The 22,098-nt window shown below is 38.3% G+C and overlaps 1 protein-coding gene across 3 annotated transcripts in view; it reads left to right on the top strand.

Annotated features, from left to right (window-relative positions):
• Window positions 1-22,098, top strand: part of LOC128021922 (interleukin-1 receptor accessory protein-like 1-B) — a 242,678-nt gene that overhangs the window by 206,000 nt on the left and 14,580 nt on the right. For all 3 annotated transcript variants that reach the window (XM_052609016.1, XM_052609017.1, XM_052609015.1), the window contains exon 7: window positions 14,749-14,881. In XM_052609016.1, the coding sequence (XP_052464976.1) occupies window positions 14,749-14,881 (133 nt within the window). The remainder of the gene's footprint in view (window positions 1-14,748; window positions 14,882-22,098) is intronic.

Below are 22,098 nucleotides of genomic sequence, written 5' to 3'. Positions count from 1 at the left end.
TAATAATAATAATAATAATAATAATAATAATGATATAAAACTTAAATAAAAATATTATCAGCTCTTTTCAGCATTAATAATAATAATAATAATAATATAGATTTTGAGTAGAAAATCTGAATATTAGAAGGATTTCTGAAGGATCGTGTGACTGGTGTAATGATGCTAAAAATTCAGCTTAGAAAGTAATCTTAGATTTTTCCTAATAAACTGTTTAACTGCACTTGAAAGTGAATCTCAGATTATTTTGTGGGTTAATTAAATATATTAAAAATAAACTACAAACATAAGATTATATGCATTTATTTTGTCCTCGCGTTCTTTCTCGTAACTCTTCCCTCTCAGTCACATACCTGACTGAAAGGCTCATTATGCAGCTCATTAGCCTTTGTCTTGTCAGGTGTCAATCACAAAAATATTCATGAGACTTGATGCCTACTTGAATATGTCTTTTACAAAAAAACAAAAAGTGTCTTAGAAAATTTTAATCAATCTGTTGTTTTCTGTGAGTAAACAAGATGATTTTCACGTAATTTTGAAGCAAAAATTCTAGGCTACAAGCTCCAGGTTTGACAGTCTTGTGAACAAATGTTCTGTATGTGTTTTGTGACCTTATTTGAGTGACTTAAAAATTGTAGTTTTTCACTAACCACACATAAACGTTGTATTCTCAAAAACACAATCATGTATAGTACAGACCAAAAGTTTGGAAACATTACTATTTTTAATGTTTCTGAAAGAAGTTTCTTCTCCTCATCAAGCCTGCATTATTTGATCAAAAATATAGAAAAAAAATTAATATTGTGATATATTATTACAATTTAAAATAATAGTTTTGAAATGTATTATACTTTAAATGATCATTTATTTCTGTGATGCAAAGCTAAATTTTTAGGATCATTATCACATGATCCTTTAGAAATCATTCTAATATGATGATTCATTATCAAAGTTGGAAACAGTTCTGCTGCTTAATATTTTTTTTTCAGAACATGTGATACTTTTTTAGGATACTTTGACGAATAAAAAGTAAAAAAAAAAAACAAGTAATAACAATATACACTACTGGTCAGTAATTTGGGGTGAGTAATTTTTTTTTCTTTTTCTTTCTTTTTAAAAAGAAAATCAAAACTTTTATTCAGCAAGGATGTGTTAAATTGATAAAAAGTGATAGTAAAGAAAATATATTATTAGAATATATATTATTAGAATTTTTTATTTTATTTTGAATAAATGCAGTTGTTTTATTCATCAAATATATTAGACAGCAGAACTGTTTCCAACACTCATAATAAATCAGAACATTAGAATGATTTCTAAATGATCATGTGATCGACTGATGTCACATGTGACACTGAAGGCTGGAGGAATGATGCTGAAAATTCAGCTTTGCATCACAGGAATAAATGATCATTTAAAGTATAATACATTTCAAAACAATTATTTTAAATTGTAATAATATATCACAATATAAATTTTTTTCTGTATTTTTGATCAAATAAATGCAGTCTTGACGAGGAGAAGAAACTTCTTTCAGAAACATTAAAAATAGTAATGTTTCCAAACTTTTGGTCTGTACTGTACATACATGCTACTTATATATCATTGTATCCCAGTTTGTATTGAATACAGTGTTTTCATACTTTAGCTATGAATATATTTATAAGCAACTGAAAAAAGCACAAAAGTCACGGCAATGTCACATTTTTCCAGGCCCCCTAAACCCCGTAGACCTCAGAGGGTTTAATCCTGGTCCACAGCACAATACTGTATGTTCAGGGTTATCTGACACAACCAGTTCATGAATCCTTTTACTAGCAAGCTGAATCAGGGGAGATGCACAAAATCTCCACAGGTCCAGTATTACCGAACACTGAGCAGTTGAATGGGATTCAAGCTCTTTTATCATGTCTATTAGTAGAAGGCATTGGTTAAAGCAGTGAAAATTACAGTTCAATACAGTTTTTCTTTAAGGCATAAAAGAGCTGTCTTCATTTGGTGAAATGGTCAGACAGAAACATCTTCCCTTTGGTGTTCACTTGGTGAGATTTTGTCGTGTGCCATCATGCTACTAGAGATCCATTCCTACAGAGACTCTCCTGAGCTGCAGATGAACAGATTTGTTGGTTTCGTCTGATCTCTGCTGCACACTGCTTCCTTGGATTTGCACAAACAAATTACTGTCATGACACATTTCGCAGCAACAAGTGTTATCCAGTGACATAGGTGTTCTGCCATTTCCTGACCTCAACACACACACACACACACACACACACACACACACACACACACACGTGGCAGAGTGGGATAGTGTGTGGAGTGTGTGGAGTTCTGTAGGGGGACATCAAGACTAACAAAATGACTTTGAGTTGACTTTGGTTGTAATACAGTTTTGAACTAACCTGATGTTTAAGAATGGTTTGAGTGCTTTATATTAGACATGTGCTGGTATTTGGTAATGCCATATTTCACGGTAATGAATATGCACAATATTGTTATCGTGGGCACTTCCAAAAACTGTGAATAGTTATATATTACAAATTATTTAGAATTTAGGATGCATTTTAGGAATATTTTTCCCATCAATTGGTCAAAATGCATAGCACGGCTGTATGCTGCTTGAAAGACAGGTGTGTGCTCTGATGTAAACAAGCACGCTTGAGAAGAACAAGAGGAACACGTGAGACGCGCTGAATGAAAGCACATTCACTCTTTGACAGCAGATGGTGCTAAACTACAGAAAATGCAGCGCTTACCCAGGAAACCCCATAAATAAAGTGTTACTTTCTAAAACTCATTTTAATAGATTTAAATAGCCATAGAAGGGAGTCACTTGCGCTTCAGCCTGGCTGGTGCTTACGGAACAGGACACAATATTCAATTGTATATAAACGTTGTGTGCTCCAGTTCTGTTTCCTTGGTCTGAGCTAGACCTTGGGTTTCCTCTCTTAGATTTAAATAGCCATTCAGATTTGGGGATTTGCTATGGTGTTCCTCACAGAGCCAAATACTTAAAGGGTGGGGTGAAATGCTATTTCATGCATACTGAGTTTTTTAAGAGTTGGATTCCCATGCTAAACATGGACAAAGTTTCAAAAATTAAGTTGTACGTTGGAAGGAGTATTTCCGGTTTGTCACAAGTTTTGGAAAGTTTTTTTCGAGTATGGCTCTGTGACGTTAGATGGAGCGGAATTTCCTTATATGGGTCCTAAGGGCACTTCTGCCGGAAGAGCGCGCTCCCGTATAGCAGAGCACTGAGAGCACAACAGACTTCACTGATCAGAGCGAGAGCGTCGCCAAATGTCACAAAAGAAGTGTGTTTTTGGTTGCCAGGGCAGGACAACCCTGCACAGATTACCAAAAGAGAAACAGCATTAAGGGACCAGTGGATGGAGTTTATTTTTACAGAGCATCAACGGAGTTGTGCAAGTGTTTGTGTTTGTTCCCTGCATTTCGAAGATGTTTGTTTTACAAACAAAGCCCAGTTTGACGACGGATTTGCACATCGTTTATTTCTTAAGGATAATGCAATCCCAACGAAAAAGGGTCACGATCGTGTGTTGGAACCGCAGGCGGTGAGTAAAACTGCTTCAGATATCTCTGTGTTATTAACTTAGCTATCGGCGCGTAAGCACATCAAGTAAACAACATGCAATGTTGTCATTAAACTGCACTTTCCACATGTACAGCTTAAAAAAAAAAAAAAGACGACATAAAGTGGAACTTTATGTCATTTTCCAAAACCGCTTAGCAAATATATACAGTTTCAGTACATACCACATAGAGACGTCGTTGCTGATGCTGCTCTTGTTCAATTTCAGCCTCTGGATCTGATTCTGGATCATAAATATACGCTGAATCTGACTGTTAGCCATGGTTTGTTTTGGATGATGGTTTTTTCCCTCACGGTAATGTCACAGTTTCCAAACGCTCTCAACGCAAAAGCCTACTGGCGCTCGTGATTCTTTAGCTCCGCCCACACGTCACGCCTCCAGCCGCTCGTGTTTTTCCGGGAAAAATTGGTACAGACTATCTTTCTCTTATGAATATAATAAAACTAAAGACTTTTTGGAGTTATAAAGGATGCAGTACTACTTTATAGGTACTCAAGATTAACAGGAGATTGAGTGAAAACGAGCATTTCACTCCCCCCCCCCCTTTTAAATATTTCGATTTTATAGGCTACTAATTTTCAGACTTTTTTATTTTAATTTTAATCTGGACTACAATATGCCATAGATAATGTTTGAAAGTGTTTTGATTCTTTATTGTTAATTCACACTTTTGATTAGGGCTTCATTAGTTAACATTAGTTAATTTATTGTAACATACACTGACAATGAAAAATTCTTCTGAACATTCATTAATCTTAGGCATTGCATTATTTAACAACACATTAAAAAAAGTTGCAACTTTGTTATTTAATGAGCTAACATGAACTAAGACTAAGATTTTTTGTAATATCTCTGTAGCAAATGTAGCTATTGCTCATTGTGAATGTTAATGCATTAACTGAGGTTAACCAATGAGGTCTTATTGTATATATTATTATTATTATTATTATTATTAAAAACAAAAACATTTAAGCAAGCCCAGCCCACTTTAAGCCCAACCCATTACTTTTAAAATATCTTTCCCCAACACTGCTTTAAACAGGCTTCTGTCTCTGCAGAAGAAATTCATGCTGTGCTGAGTTAAGCGGTGTGATGCTGCAGTGAGACAGTTATTAATATAGAGGATATCTGTGTGCACTTCCCCTTTACAGTCTCTCCGCTGGTGCTACACACAGGCCAGAGGATAGAGCACTTACCAGACCCTCGTCGTTAACACAGGGAACGCACTCGCACCTACATGTGCTTGTGATTGTAGCTGAAAGCGCCTGACTGTTGATTAGCATGATTTATGCCAAATTTGGGAGGAGTTTTCACTTGTCAGTCATGTTTGGAACCCTAATAAGTCATTGTGGCAGGAGTGTTTCTTCCGGGCCCTCCTTGTGCTAGACGTTCCTCTCACTCCTTCTGTTTCTGTTTTCAGGGAATGGCGGGTAATAATTAATCCTTTTATGTGTAAGAAGCCGAGCCGCTTCTATTGTCCTTCCTCTCGACTCAATCTGAACGGGGTTGCCTAGGAAACCTTTGTGTGAAGGTTCAGTGTTCTCCAGCATTCAGATCTTTTCAGGACTGCTGTGTTTTCTGCTCAGTCCTGGACGGTTCAGCATATATAATGTCTGTAGGATTTGCAAAAGGAATGTTTGGAATGTTTTTGTTTGTGTGGAGCGTCTAATGTGCTATTACACTTTTGACTTTTGCACACTGCTGAATATTCTCTCTCTCACACAGCTGAAGGATCAAATGTTCATAAAGAGTGAGAGATTTCAGCCGTCACCAACCAGAGGTGACTTTCCTACAGCTTATCTGTTTTCTCAAGCTTCTCATGCTAAGTGTCTGAATTTGAGTGTCTCTTCCAGACCTTGCAGCAGTGAATAGAGCTAATGTATGTGTTTCTGTGTGTGTGTGTGTGTGTGTGTGTGTGTGTGTGTGTGTTTGTGTGTCCTAGATTCCCTACATTATGGGGACCAAATGTCCTCACAAGTATAGTTCTGTCATGACAACTCTCTGAGACTCGCTGCACATATAACATATATGAACTAACCCACATACATAACATACATGAAATAATCCCAAAGCAGATCTATACAGGTGGAGCTGGGGAAGCTGGAGGGTTTTTGAAGCATGCTGTGACTGCTACAGCAAGCATTAGCCCAGTATTTGAATCTTGAATAGCAGCTCATTGTCTGCTGATGTGAAAAGAACCAATCAGCTGCACCAGGGCTTAAAACCGCCGAGCGGGCCTCATAGTCTCGGGCCAGTACCAACGAGGCCAGAATAGCGCAGGGTTTCCACAGTCGAGCCTGAAGCTAAAACACGCCCTTTACACGCCTCTCATGAACAATGTCATATAACCTCATCATTTCACCAACAAAGAGAAGGTGTCAGAAAACTAAGAAATAAGTCACTGGAACATGCGCGATCACAAAACGAAGATGATAAAAGCGGACGTTTGTTTGCATGCTTTGCTAAATATTCAAATTCAAAAGCATCGATGTTTTAGTATAGATTAAGTGACATATTGATCAATAATTTATCAGGACTTAAAATTAATCACACAGAAATAAATGTATTTCTATTTTATTTATTAATTTTTAACGCTTATGAAAATAGCCTGCTTATTCAGTCGAGTCTGTTTCTGTTTATTTGTAGCCCCAGCAGCCTATATACATCACATTTAAAATGAATGATAATATCTCTATTTTTATAAAAGCTCCCGAACAAAAAAAACATTATTATAATTTTATGATATGATCAATTTTTATTAAACTCTCGAGATGAGACTTATGACAGATTATATAAATTACTAAATAAATACACGGTTGTGATAGAGAATAAGAAGCTGACGACTGATGTCTGATTTCTTCAAACAGTCAAATTAAAATATATTTACTGTGGTAATGTTAATGTCTAGCGTGCACAGTCTTTTATATCGCTTATAAATATGTATGGTGATTATAATCCACATCGGATCAAGTTATTTCAAACACTCACTGTTGACTGAAAGGGAGTTTTGAGCTCAACTTATATTAAAAAGTTTTTAATACTGGTGTTAAAGCTGTTATCTTTCTGAAATGATCTCCAGCACGGAGCTCTCCAGACACAGAGAAACTCCGCCTTTCGTAACCCCTCCTCTAGCCCCAGCTGCCCCGCTTTGGCCCAAGGTTCACGAGGCACGATCAAGCCCCGGAAGTGACAGTGGACACGCAACTGGCCCTGGCACACACTAGCACGCCCGGTTTAAGCTCGACAGTGGAAACACAGCTATTGTTCCTGACGGTCATTGTCATGTCATCATGTGTGTGTTCTGTTCTATCTGCACCCGTGTAAGTGTCTCCAAGGAAAGTGTGGATGTGTAAGGATTGGCAGTTGGGATCAGCTTTAAACGTCACTGTTAGCAGAGCGGCTCTATTGAGTACAAACATGGCAGTGCTGCTTGTGTGTTTGTGCTGAGGTCAGGCAGCTGTACATCTACACACACTGCACTAAAGCACACACATCTCCTCCTGCTCTCGGTCTCATCAGAAGCGATTAGCCTGATCTAGAGAGAAGTTTCCCCTGCCAATCACACTTGGATCTGCTGCTCCAGAGACGATGGTGCTGACATCTTTGAAGCTCTCACTGAGAAGGGAAAAATAAAGGAAAGCGTGTGAGGGGACATGCAGAGAGGGAAAAGAAATGTCATTACCCGATCTCCGAATCCTCTCGGCCGGGAGACTTCTATGATACTCCATCTGCGCGTGGGACTTGGGGAGGAAAAAACCCCAGTGATTGACATGTCAGCGCTTCTTGTCCTGGATTTATGCAGTGCGGCTGGAATTGCTCCTGCACCACAAGGTCATAATTTAGCCTCCTCTTGGTTAACCTTCCCCCTGATAGAATTGCTTGTAATTTATAGTATTGTTTTAATTAAATGGATTGAGAGAGACCTAAGTGCCCACAGTTTCCAGACAAGCTATTTTTAAGGAAGTAGTCTGAATCTTTTAACTCTTGCCTGGGACAGTGAGTAGAGCAATAAAGTGGATGACTACTAAACCAGGGATGGTTGTTAGTGGAATTAAATCATTATAGAAAGGTCACAGGAATACACGTGCAACCTGACACAACCACACCTGAATGGAACAACAAAACAAAAGTCAGTCATTTATTATGAGATGTGTTGGTGAATCCTATGTAGCGGGACCATCGCCAAATGTGATGATTTTGATGTGCAGATTTATTTGAGGCTGGACTTCCTCCAGTGTATGGTGTTAATCAGAGGTGGATGTGTTTATATGGTCATAGATATAGGGCTGTGATGTTACCCGTGTCAACCACATCACCGCGTTTGTCTACTGAGTTCATGCACTCTATAGGAAGCAGAAATAACAGTAATATAATAATAAAAGTAAAAAAATATATATTATTTAGACTAAAAGCCTATGGTAATTCACAAATTACCTCTAACACCATACACAGCGTTTCCTTTAGATTGGCAGGTATCAGCGCAGGAAATACAGTTTATGCATTCAGCAAATAAATTTTCTGTTGGGCGATTGACCTTGTTGGGAAACCAAATACTACATTTCCGATCTGGAGCATCTCCATTCATGTCACACATCCACGTTTTTACAAGTTCCCGTGATCGCAAATGCCTGGCTGGGCAGGTTTGTGAGGTTTTCTCCAAATTGGCCAAATGCAAACAAGACAGCAATAAATGAAAGATGTTAACAAGAAATGTGGCAATGATTCCTATTTCAAAGAGAGCTTGTGTTTATGAGCTGCTTGCTTGGCGGCGGAACAGTGAACGGTGTCTACTCTGGACACGAGCCACCACATCACAACAGGCTTAGTCTGTCTAGTGTCTACAGGACATCTGAACTCTGTATCAGTATCAGAGGATAAAGAACTATTTGAGTACTAAATGCACATGTGCTGTTACTGAGTGCTGCTGGTGAATATGTTGAGATGATGTTTAAGTTGCCAAAATGTCCTTTTCTGTTAAATGTTTGTATATGTATTTTTAAAATGGAACTATTATTCTGCCGTCTTGGCCAGGATTCCCTTGAAAAAGAGATTCTGAATCTCAATGGGATTATTTCCTGGTAAAATAAAGGTAAATAAAAAATCAGTACCTCATAAATAGGACGAGACAGTTTACTGTTGGGGATTTGTCATGTCGTGTCATGCCGCATTCAGTGTAGCATCACTGATTATAATGAGTAGTTTCTCACGCTGCACCGCTCATGTCCGTTAGACAGGGTGTATTTAACTTTCTTATTTAGACGACTTTCTTGCTTAACTGTATTATTTATTTGACATTTATTTTTGTGTTTTGCAGGCTGTGTATTCACTGATGGAAGTGCTAAAATAAACATGATTTTTAAGAGATGTGTATAAATATATATAAATATATAAAATATATAAAGTTTTAAGGCAGCTTTAATAGCCTTTTTGGCAACTCCATGATAACTGATAACAACACAGCATGCATGCAGTTTATTTCGTGCTTTGAAATGAAAGGATATGCACAAAGGCACTGGTGCACGCTGTCTTTGTGCATATCCTTTCATATCAAACCACGAAATACACTACATGCATGCTGTGTCGTGGTCAGTTGTCATGGAGTTACCATGCAACTGAAGAGCACAAGACCGTTTCCGCACTTGTTTGACTCGTGCCTGGCGCTGAAGTGAAGTTTCCCATTCTCAGTCATTCTGTGACTGAATAAATGAACTTCTTGTCAAGAGAAAAATTGACAGAAGCAGTAGTTGTGAGTGGGGTGCAGTGTTGCCAGATTGGAAATGTCCAAGTATCGTACCAGAAATTCTAAATTATTTGGAAGAAAATTATCGTACACGAGTCAAAAGAGTTATTTATCTATTCTAAACCAACAACATTTTGACACGACCTGCAAATTACCACAATAGATAACTAGGCGTATGGTTGGATGGAAGCAGTGCAACAAAATACTATCCTATTATTTTCTAATGATGCTTCGCGGCACATATTAACATATTAAAATGATTTTTAACACTTGCTTTGTCGCGTCCAGTGAGGAAGGAATTTAGCTGTTGCTGCGTGGTGCAGTTAACTCCACATCTAAGCCACTGTCACGGGAATCCTGCGTGTTGCCAGATGTTGAAGGGGTTCTTGCTGTCATGGACTGTAACTAGTGCTCGTTGACTTTAAAGCAGGGCACCCTCCTGCATTCTTAACACACCCTCAGGTGCACACGAATGCATTTAGAGTGTCTGTAATGAGCCGATATTACATTATTACATATTACATTATATTATTTTTTTTATTTTTTTTATCAACACCGCGCCACTGGTTGTTGGTACATTATCACCACAATCTGCCACCTTCACAGCCCTACATAGAAATTAATAGGGATTTCTGATAGCTGCTCCAGGAAAACACTGCCCATAACTGCTAGCCATAACCATTTTCACACTCCAAATCCATGCCTTCATTCCTAATGAGAATAGAGAAGGTGACTCTAGATCAGTGGCAAGAAAAGTCTTAGGTTCTGAAATGTTTTAATCATAATAATAATAATAATAATAATAATTCCTTACATTTATATAGCACTTTTCTAAGCACTCAAAGTGCTTTACATTGTCTGGGGGTATCTCCTCATCTACCACCAGGTTTTAACATTGCTTTAGACAAAATGTGTTTGTCTCTAGGGATGTGGCAGTGTTTTGTTTCAAATGACATCCATGTCAATTGGACTCGTCACTTGAATGTGCTGACCACTGGATTTAATCCTAATGAGTGTGCTTGTCTGTGTGAATAGAAATGATGTGTAAATGTTTTACATAAGCTAGTGGAATAACTGACTTCAAACAGCATTTGAAATGAAACTACTCTGTGGTTTGCAAATGTAGTTGTAACTTGACTTGTACTGATGACACTGTTTTTGAATCCAGAGTGTGCACATCACACATCTGCTCAGCGCTGTTGTTAATGTAGATTTGATTTGAGAGTAATGCAGTTTCATCGTATCATATTTTTAGTATTGTTTTTCCCTGCAAGTGCTTGAAAAAAGCACAAATATGGGTTGCTTCAACACATTTCTACCAAAGAATGTGCCACATCTGTCAGTAAAAAAAAGAAGAAAAAGACCCATTGAATTGGCTTGACGAGCAGCTTTTCCTCCATCTGTTGATCTCTATCTCTGATTGAATCACACTGAAAGGGGTATTCTGGTGCTGTTGCTGTCGACATTTGAGTCTGTGTGTTGAATTCACATACTCTGTTATGACTTGGATGATGATTTGTCTCTCTCTGTCTTTTTTTTCCTTTTGTCCAACATGCAAGTTCAGGTCAGCATTGAGACTTTACTCGACTGGTTGCTGTGACTTCACATCTGCTGGGACTAAAGTTCCTATTAAGGAAGACAGAGAGAGAAAGAGAGAGTGACTTGACTGAAAGAATAATATTTTGGGAACTCATGCCAATAAATAGTAGACTCCTTAGATGGAGTCTTTTTGTGACTGATAGAGTACAGTGTGTCATGGTAAACTCTGCTTTGTCTAACCCTGTTGCTGCCAACACAGGGGCTCCACGGGGAAGTACTGTCTCCCCAGTGTTATTTACCCTTTAAACCAAATAATGTAGAGCTTCCACATTTGATGTTTTCAAGTATGCAGATGATATGGCAATTGACTGGTGTTAGCGCAGTGGATAAGACATACGTCTGTGGTGTGAGAGACCCAGGTTCGAATCCACTGTGAGACACCAATGTGTCCCTGAGCAAGACACTTAACCCCTAGTTGCTCCAGAGGCGTGTGACCTCTGACATTTATATAGCATATATATTGTAAGTCGCTTTGGATAAAAGCGTCAGCTAAATGAATAAATGGCTGGTGTCAATCTAGTTTCCATCAGTTAAACACCAGGTAAACTAAAGAGATGATTTTTACTTCAGAACAAGAGGAGATACACGCCAGCAAGTGAGTGCAATGAAGTAGTTAATGAATATAAATATCTAACCACAGTCATTGATGTAAAATTGAAATGGGATGCAAACACAGGGCCTATTTACAGGAAAGGGGCTGCAATGATTGTGTGTGTGTGTGTGTGTGTGTGTGTGTGTGTATACATAAACTGGTTATTTTCTATCGCTCATTTGTGGAGAGTATTTTGACTTTTTTTTATTTCTTTTTTTTATTTTTTACTTTCAACTTTATTGCTTGGTATTTCTCACTGTCTGTGGTCAATAAGAACAAACTAAATAAGATTGTTAATATGGCTGGTGAGACTGCTGTGAGGAAAAGCCATACAATTCTCTGTGATGTATTACATCCACTTTATGGTGAATATGTTACAATCTGGTTGAAGGTATAGTTTACCGTTATTACAGTCTGCGCGTGCACAAGGGTCTTTTTTATCCTCCAGTATATTTCTGTTAAATAAATTCTTGTGATATCACAGTTTTCATTTTACATCTATAGCAGTGATACTGTTGTTGTTTGATTCTTGTTGTATTTGTATTGTAATGTAATGTAATTGTCAGTTGTCAAGTAAAGTCTTTTTTATTTTTAAAGCACATTTAACGGCAACAGCATTGCATCAAAGTGCTGTACATTTAAAACAAGGCAGATAACACAATTACAACAAGACAACAACTCTTAAGAAAATGCTAAAGAATAAAAATGAAATTTAAGAGCAGATTTAAAACTTGTCAGTGAAGAAGCAAGCCTCACATTAATAGGCAGGGTATTCCAGAGTCTGGGAGCTGCGGCAGCGACTGCCCGCTCACCTTTTGTTTTGTAGCGACAACGAGGCACGGTTAAAAGAGACCGACTACCCGATCTCAGAGCCCTTTGAGGAGAATAAGGAATCAAAAGATCACAGATGTATTTTAGTGCTTTGCCAGACAAAGCCTTGTATACTAGATTAACAATTTTAGAATCAATCCTGAGCTGTACTGGAAGCCAGTGAAGGGAAGTTAAAATAGGAGTGATGTGATCCCTCTTTTTAGTACCGGTGAGAAGCCTCGCTGCAGTGTTTTGCACAATTTGTAGAAGGGAGACCGCGGCTTTAGGCAAGCTGCTATAGAGGGAGTTACAATAGACCAAGCGTGAAGTTATAAAGGCGTGGATTACAGTTTCCTAATCTTTATAAGACAGGAAATGTTTTATTTTTGCAATCATTCTCAAATGGTAAAAACTTCCCTTCACTACGGTGCTAATTTGTTTCTCAAAGTTTAACAATGAATCAAATACAATCCCAAGATTTCTTACATCAGTTTTAACACAAGCAGAAACAGGGCCCAAACAAGAGGTAGCTATTGGACTAGGCTGACCTAAAATCAGAATTTCACTTTTGCCCTTATTTAATTGCAAAAAATTATTAGCCATCCAACATTTTATCTCTTCAAAACAGTCAGAGAGTATGTCCCATGAATCGCAATTGTCGATCTGAGCTGGAAGATAAAACTGCATATCATCCACATAGCAGAGGTACGATATCTTACATTTCTTAAAGGTGGAACCCAGGGGCAACATGTACAGTGAGAAAAGTAAAGTGCCTAAAATGGACCCTTGGGGAACAACGCAAGACAAGGGAACTGGCCGAGAAGAGACACTTCCAATGCTCACTGAAAAGGTTCTATCCTTCAAATAGGAGGACAACTACTGCAACACAACCCCCTGTATACGCACCACCTTTTCCAAGCTGTGTAACAAAATGCTATGGTCGATTGTATCAAATGCAGCACTTAAGTCCAATAGGACTAGGACAGCGTGCACAGAATTTGTCTGAAAATGTTTGGAAACTAAGCTGACCGTTGATTGTTGTTGATGATGAGAAGAAGGGTTGCTACAGATAAAAAATAATTTCCGAAAGGACAATAAACTAAACTAACTAACTGATTGAAAAATGTTGGAACGTTCCCTGTTGTATGGGTGGTTAGTCCTTACTAACATACTCACTCCGATAAACATCACTGTTCATACAGACATTTTCCATTCATTCATTCATTCATTCATTCTCTCCTAAATGGTTTGGCTGCAGGAGGTCAGTTATGGCTTAATCAATCCCAACAGCGTTTTAATGAGCAGAACAGCTTTTAGCTGTCTGGATGATCCTCTCTGCTGGATGTGAATGAATAGAGGCCAACACAGACAAACACAATTAACACACCATAGAGACCCGATTAACTAAGACGATCTTGCTACAATTTCCCAATGCATACAAAAACACCCGCATGCACTATAACAGACATTTGTTACATGTATGAAAAGCTGAATGATTCTGCATGTATTGAGGATGGCTCGTTTTTGGTATGTTTAGCTAACCCTGAAAAAAAACCCCGGATAGTCTCAGATTCATTTAAAATATTGCATTTTGTTTAAGGAGCTTTTCAGAAATTAAATTGTATGCATATTTTTCTGGAAGTATCAACTTTTCAGTTCTAAGTTGTTTACTAAACAAAATCATGGGTTGAAATTTTAATTTCATCCCTACTGACAAACATAAAACACAGAGTCATTCATTATTCATTATCATGCTAAATCTAAAACAGATATGAAGAGAAAGACGAAGACATGAAGCAAGCTATTCTTTCAGTTTATGTTGTTTTGTAGATCAGAAATCCAGTCGGGTACAGGCCAACTTTCAGCAGCCTCAGTGCTGTTCCTGCTGAATCACTGTGCATCAGATGGTCTGGACTGTGTTCCACGCTACAAAAGACTGAAGAATTTGCCCTAATACATGTCTGCTGAAGGTCTATTTGTGCCAGTTTAATCTGTCCTGTATGAGAAATGGAACCACAGTGACCTCTAGTGGCCCAGATAAGAAACTGCAGCGTATGCCATCCCATCAAGATTTCAGCCTGATCCAGCATCTAACGATTGCGCTCATTAATTTTCTCACAGGAAATCATTTTTACATAAAGGAAGACCAGGAGATTCTTATTAGCACTGGTTTGAGATAAAAACTGATTTACTTCAGTCTAGAGTCTCTGTGATTATATTAAAGTGTGTAGTATCTACGGAAGGATGGTATGAATTTACAAACTGCCACAGGCCAGGAGTGTTTTTGTTTTTAGTATAGATTTGGAAAAAGTGATGATGCACTCTTAGGGTTTGAGAAAGCTGTTTTCACAGATGATACATATGGACTTCTGCTGTAATGTGTGTTTTTGCAGGCAGCCCAGTGAACCTGACCTGCCGAGCGTTCTTTGGCTACAGCGGGGACGTGAGTCCTCTCATCTACTGGATGAAGGGAGAGAAGTTCATTGAGGATCTGGATGAAAGCCGAATCAGAGAAAGTGAAATTAAGTAAGTCATGAAATCCTTTATTTTCAAGAATCAAAGTTGCTGTCCGTATCTGAATTTGTGTGTGCAACAGAATTAAGTAAATGTTGTGTGTTTGTGCACAAGTGCATAAATCTTCCACATCCAACTTGATTCAACCCTGTCAGAGTAATTCAGCGGATGAGTATTAAGACCTTATGAGTAAAAGCATCCCATTAATCTTCAGCTGGGACAGAGACGAGATGAGAAGCGTCTTTCTCTTGTAATCTCCATCTAAATGTCATTGGCTCCATTAATAATGCTGTTCAGGCATATTCAATTTTAAAGGGATAATTCACTCAAAAATGAAAATTGTGTGTTTATATGCTTACCCTTAGGGCATACAAGGTGTAGGTGACTTTGTTTCTTCAGTAGAACACAAACCAAGATTTTTAGCAAAAAACAATTGCAGTCTGTCAGTCTTATAATGTAAGTGAATGGGAATCACGGCTAAATCATACAATAAAAAAAAAACAAAAACAAAAAAAAAACAGACAAAAACAAATTAAACCCTGCAGCTTGTGACGATACAATGATGTGTAAAAACACAAAACGATTGGTCTGTGCAAGAAACTGAACAGTATTTATATCATTTTTTACCTCTGATTCACGCAGTGTCCAAACTGTTAGAACTCTCCTGAGCGTGTCCTCCTGTGTGCGTTCTCAGCAGCAGGCGCGTGAAGCGTCTTCTTCTTTTTGATTGCCACCTATCTCTCAAGTGGGCCATTGACACTCCTAATTGAGATTGTAGATAGAGTGTCAATGGCCCACTTGAGAAATAGGTGGCAATAATGCACTTATAATAGTGATATCTGGTTCGCAAACAAATCGTTCAATTTAACCGGTTCTTCTTAGTGAACCGGTTTGAACCATTTCACCAAATCGAACTGAATCATTTGAAATGGTTCGCATCTCCAATAAGCATTAATCCACAAATTACTTAAACTGTTAACTTTTTTATGTGGCTGATACTCCCTCTGAGACAGAATAAACCAGTATCCAGGACTAATTAATGTACTCAAACAGTACACTGACTGACCTGCCGTGAAGAGAGAACTGAAGATGAACACCGAGCCGAGCCAGATAACAAACATACATCCCCACTGCTGGAGCTGTTCTTGTCCTCTAGTCAAGAACCGGTTGCATCGGTTTTCGGATCACCAGTACACTGAACTGAGAACCGTTTCTGTCAGACGCGTCTGATTTGAGAACCGATTAGCTGATTCTCACTCTCGAGTCAAGAACCGGTTGCATTGGTTTTTCGGATCAACAGTATTTTCTTTCTCAAGTGTCCGATTTGAGAACCGAGGAGCTGATGATACTGTGCATGTTTGTAATTTTTCAAGAGGACAAAATGCATATCAAAATATTTTGTTAAACAACAGAAAGTGTGATAAAATAACTACTACTACTAATAATAATAATATTTTTTTTAAGATGAATGTATCTAATCCGTGTATTTTGTTAAATTATTATGTAAGATTATAGGCCAAAGGGTTTTTCAGGGAAGTTAGACAATAATTACTCTAAAGACTCTGTTTAATAGGAATAAGGGATGATTTATGAAATACCTGTATTTATAGTCAACGATGACACATTGACAAATTGAGTTTTGTAGTAAATAGAACATGAACTTTAGTAGAGCAGCTGATGATACTGAACTGCAACGTGCCGGTTTGTTGATTCTCGTTCTCGAGTCAAGAACCAGTTGCATCGGTTTTTGGATCAGCAGTAATCTTTTAGGCATTAAATTACCTCCATAATCTACAGATTTAACTACTGTGACACATAACATCCCTTTAAATTAAGATTAAATAAAAACACTTCTCATAAAGAAACAAGAACATTCAAGAACAAGTTCTCTTTTCAATTATACAGTCGTGGCCAAAAGTTTTGGCATTGAAATATATGTTGTGTTTTGCAAAGTTTGCTGCTTAATCTGTTGTGGTGTTCATTCACATTGTTTCTTTTAAATTTACATTTACATTTATTCATTTAGCTAAAGCTTTTATCCAAAGCAACACACCACAGACGTGTGTCTTATCCACTGCGCTACCCTTACGAAAAATAATCATGGTTTTATTATAGTAAAACTATAGTAACCCATGGTTTTTTGGCGTGTTGACTACCATTTGTATAACCACAGATTTACTACAGATACCATGGTTAAACTATGGTTAATTTAGCAAAACCATGGTTAATTTGTGGTTACCATGGTTTAACTATAGTAACCATGGTTTTTCGGTTTTAATGCTGTTTTATAACAAAGTTCGGGATGAGCAGTCGCAGTTCATTAACCTGATTAACACAAGTGGAGACCAATCAGTAATCAACTCATGACAAGGTATAAATAACAGCAGAACCTACCTCTGTTCATTGACAGTTTTCAGCATCCCTCCTCCACCCCATTTCTCCTCACTTATAGATCCATCTACTCTTACCACAACCGGGGGAAGTACTCTGGGTTTGGGCCACATCCCGAGCTCGGAGCCCTCCACCCGGACAACACGCCAAATACGCATAACCTTACTGTATTAATATACGTAGATGTGAACTCGTGAATTTGTAGTAAAACCATGGTTAATTTTCATAAGGGTAACACCACCCCCATCATTAAATCATTAAAATCATTTCTAAAAGCTTAATTGGTCAAAAGAATAATTACTTTTCACACACACATACAAATCCGCAGTTTAAAAAAAAAACAATTACCAGCTAACATTAATTGACTAATCATATCAGCAGCGTGTGTGAAAGTGTGAATGAGTACTAATCAGGTTAATCACTATCATACTAATTAGATTGTAAGAACAGACTGATTGTTATAAAAGGAGGAAAGAAGTGCTTTCAATTATTGTGTTCTTATTAGCAACGGTTACTTCCAAAGAAAACCTTGCAGCCATCATCACTTTGCATCAAAATGGCCTTACATGAAATGAAATTGCTACAAAGAATATTGCACCTGAAAGAAACATTTATCGGATCATTGAGAACTTCAAGGAGAGTGCAGTGAAGAAGTCTTCAGGAAGTCCCAGAGTGTCAAGTCAAGTCACTTTTATTTATATAGCGCTTTAAACAAAAATGATTGCGTCAAAGCAGTTAAAGGCAGTTCATCATTGAATTCAGTGATGTCATCTCAGTTCAGTTTAAATAATATCTGTGCAATCAAGTTAACGTCAACGAGTGTCCAGCAAGCTTCAGGACCGTCTCTTAAGAGTCAGCTACAGAATCATGTCTCCAGCAGTGCATAGCTTGCTCAGGAAAGGCAGCAGGTAGGTGCGAGAGCATCTGCACACACAGTGAGGCCAAGACTTTTGGACAATGGCCTGGTGTCAAGAAGGGCAGCAAAGAAACCACTTATCTCTAAGAAAAACTTCAAGGACAGAAATTCTGCACGAAACTACAATGATTGGACAGTGGAAGACTGGCGCAAAGTTTTCTCTGTTTTCTCTGATGAAACTCCCTTCTGACTGTTTGGGACATCTGGAAAATGTATTGTTTGGAGAAGAAAAGGTGAACGATACCATGATTCCTGTGTCGTGCCAACAGAGAAGCATTCTGAGACCATCCATGTGTGAGGCTGCTTTTGACATCCTGCAAGATGAGACGAGTTATTTCTTACCACTAAATTCTAAAAAAAAAACAGAGGTGTTAATTATCAGACCTCAAACCTCTGCGTGTAATAAACTAGAACACTGTCTAAGACTTGATGGCTGCTCTGTCAATTCTTCGTCATCAGTTAAGAACCTAGGTGTGCTATTTGATAGCAATCTTTCCTTTGAAAGACACATTTCTAGCATTTGCAAAACTGCATTTTTCCATCTAAAAAAAAAGTCAAATGCAGAAACCGTTAATTCATGCATTCATGTCCTCAAGGATAGATTACAGTAATGTTTTATTTTGTGGTTGTTCTGCACACTTAATAAACAAACTACAGTTAATACAAAATGCAGCCGTTAGAGTTATTACTAGAACCAGGAAGTATGACCATATTAGCCCGGTCCTGTCAACACTGCACTGGCTCCCTATCAAACATCGTGTAGATTTTAAAATCTTGCTTTACTTACAAAGCCCTGAATGGTTTAATTATGGTGACCGGTGATGTGACATACAGCTCAGAGTTTGTGCTCTGCATTTAACCCATCCAAAGTGTGCGCACCCACACATATCGTGAGCACACACCTGGAGCAGTGTTCATCATTTATGCTGCAGTGCCTGGGAGCAGTTGGGGGTTTAGTGCCTTGCTCAAGGGCACCTCAGTCGTGGTATTGCCGGCCCGAGACTCAATCCCACAACCTTGGGGTTAGGAGTCAAGCTCTTTAACCATTAGCCCATGACTTCCCTGTTCTAGCACCTTAGTATTTGAAGGAGCCCTTGTTACATTATAGTCCTTCACGTCTGCTGCGTTCTCAAAACTCTGCCATTTTGATAATACCTAGAATATCAAAATCAACTGCTGGTGGCAGATCCTCTTCGTATTTAAATCCCAAAATCTGGAATAACCTACCTAACATTGGTCGGGAGGCAGACAGACACACTCTGTCATTTTAAATCTAGATTAAAGACCCATCTATTTAACCTGGCTTACACATAACACACTAACACGTTTGTAATATTCAAATCCATTAAAGGATTTTTAGAATGCATAAATTATGAAAACCGGAACTTCCCAAAACACTTTCCATAACACATGGTGTACTTGCTACATCTCAACTCAACTCAACTTTATTTATAAAGCACTTTCAAGTGCTCTACAGAAAGTATAAAAGAGAAACATAAAAACCAAAACAGACACATGACATACACACTTACAAAGCATTGTCAAAAGCTAAAGAAAACAAATAAGTTTTAAGCACACTCTGAAAAACACGTTTTTACAGACTGAGGAAGGTCATTCCAAAGCCTAGGAGCTGCAACAGAAAACACCCGATCACCTTTACATTTTAAATGCGTACCTGGAACCACAAGAAGCAACTGATCATTCAAGCGCAAAGATCTGCTGGATTGACAGCGGCTGATTAAATCAGTAACATACTCAGGGGCTAAACCATGCTTTAGTTTAATTAAAACCAGAGTAATGTGTTCTCTCTTCTTAGAAAGTCTGGCAGCTGAGTTCTGAACGAGCTGCAAATGGGAGAAAGAACCCTGACTCACACCCAGATATAATACATTACAATAATCAAAACGTGAAGACACAAAGGTGTGAACAACTTTCTCCATATCATTAAAAGTAAAAATAGATTTCAATTTAGATATTGATCTAAGATGGAAGAAACTATTCATAACAACAGCATTGATTTGCTTCTAAAATTTAAGCTCAGAGTCAAAAATGACACCAAGGTTCCTCACGCTAGACAGTTTTTTCCCAGGAAACAACCCCAGGCAGTCATCATCCACACACCCCTTATTTCCAAACAAAATGATTTCAGTCTTATCCTCATTTAATTGGAGAAAGTTATTTGCTAGCCAACACTTACTTGCTGCCAAACATGCATGAAGATGGCACTTGAATGGCACTTTTATGCCCATGTTTCAGTGGTACATAAATTTGAGAATCATATGCATACAAATGATACTGAATCCTGAATTTCTCAAAAATAGAACCTAGAGGGAGCATATAAAGGGAAAATAAAATTGGTCCCAGAATTGAGCCCTGTGGAACCCAAACACAAGGGGGGCAATGGAAGAAAAATAATCTGACTGAAAGAGTCCTATCCTTCAAATAGGAAGAGAACCATTTCAGGGCTACACCCTGAATACCAACCTGATCCCTAAGATGATCAATGAGAATGTCATGATTAACTGTATCAAATGCCGCTGTAAGATCTAACAACAGCAAGACGACATGGTTTCTAGAATCAACACCTTGTAGGATATCATTAGACACCCTCAAAAGAGCCAATTCGGGACTATGACCAACTCCAAAACCTGACTGGAATATATCGCAGATGTTATTTCTAATTAAAAAGTCATTAAGCTGTGCATGCACGATTTTTTCTAGTATCTTTGAAATAAAAGGCAATTTTGAAATCGGAAGAAAACTACTCATGTTAAATGGGTCTAAGCTGTTTTTTTTTTTTTTTTTATTCAAAGGGGCTGTATAACCGCGTGCTTAAAACTAACTGGAGCAACACCAGATGACAAACTAATATTGATAATAGACAGAATACTTGGGCCAATTGAGTCAAGTACCTGCTTAAACAAAGAAGGAAGCACATCACCAGGAGACCTGGTGGACTTCATATTAGCAGTTATATCCTTAAGCTGCTGCAAAGACACAGACATGAAACTGGTCAATTGGTTCTGAGGGGCAACAGAATCAATAAAATCATTGTCAACAGATGAAATTAGAGATCTTATTCCATCAACTTTACCAATAAAAAAGTTTAAAAACTCTTCACACGTCGGCAGGAGGAGTGAGTGCAGGAGTAGCAGTAGGATGAAGAACAGTGAAAAGGTGAAAGTCTACACTTAAACTTGTCTTTAAAAACAACTGCAAGACCCCTGCCACGACCAACGGACCTAGGGGAACTGAAAAACTGTAGCCAAGAGGAGAAAGTTTAGAAAGAAAAGTCATTTCACCAGCATTAAGCCAAGTCTCAGTAACAAATAAAAAATCTATTAGGATGAATGTCTAATTTGCCAGAGATCTCACGTTTATCAATGCCATTGTCACTGGAGTGGGAGTGGCATAAGAACATCGTTAGAAGAATGGCATCTACACTAATATTAGTCTGTTTCTCTCTTATTCCGATGTCACCGTAGCCACCAGATCCAGTCTGTGTCCAGATCAGAGGGTCACTGCAGTCACCCGGATCCAGTACGTATCCAGACCAGATGGTGGATCAGCACCTAGAAAGGACCTCTACTGCCCTGAAAGACAGCGGAGACCAGGACAACTAGAGCCCAGATACAGATCCCCTGTAAAGACCTTGTCTCAGAGGACCACCGGGACAAGACCACAGGAAACAGATGATTCTTCTGCACAATCTGACTTTGCTGCAGCCTGGAATTGAACTACTGGTTTCGTCTGGTCAGAGGAGAACTGGCCCCCAACTGAGCCTGGTTTCTCCCAAGGTTTTTTCTCCATTCTGTCACCGATGGAGTTTTGGTTCCTCTGGCTTGCTTAGTTAGAGACACATATTTTCCAGTAATACGTCGACTTGATAGCACAGATACTGTTTAAACTGAACTGAGTTGTT

This window comes from Carassius gibelio, chromosome A11 (genome assembly GCF_023724105.1).
Source record: "Carassius gibelio isolate Cgi1373 ecotype wild population from Czech Republic chromosome A11, carGib1.2-hapl.c, whole genome shotgun sequence".
Taxonomy (NCBI): Eukaryota; Metazoa; Chordata; class Actinopteri; order Cypriniformes; family Cyprinidae; genus Carassius; species Carassius gibelio.
Note: the sequence above shows the minus strand (reverse complement) of the source record. Positions and strands in the feature narration are given on the sequence as shown.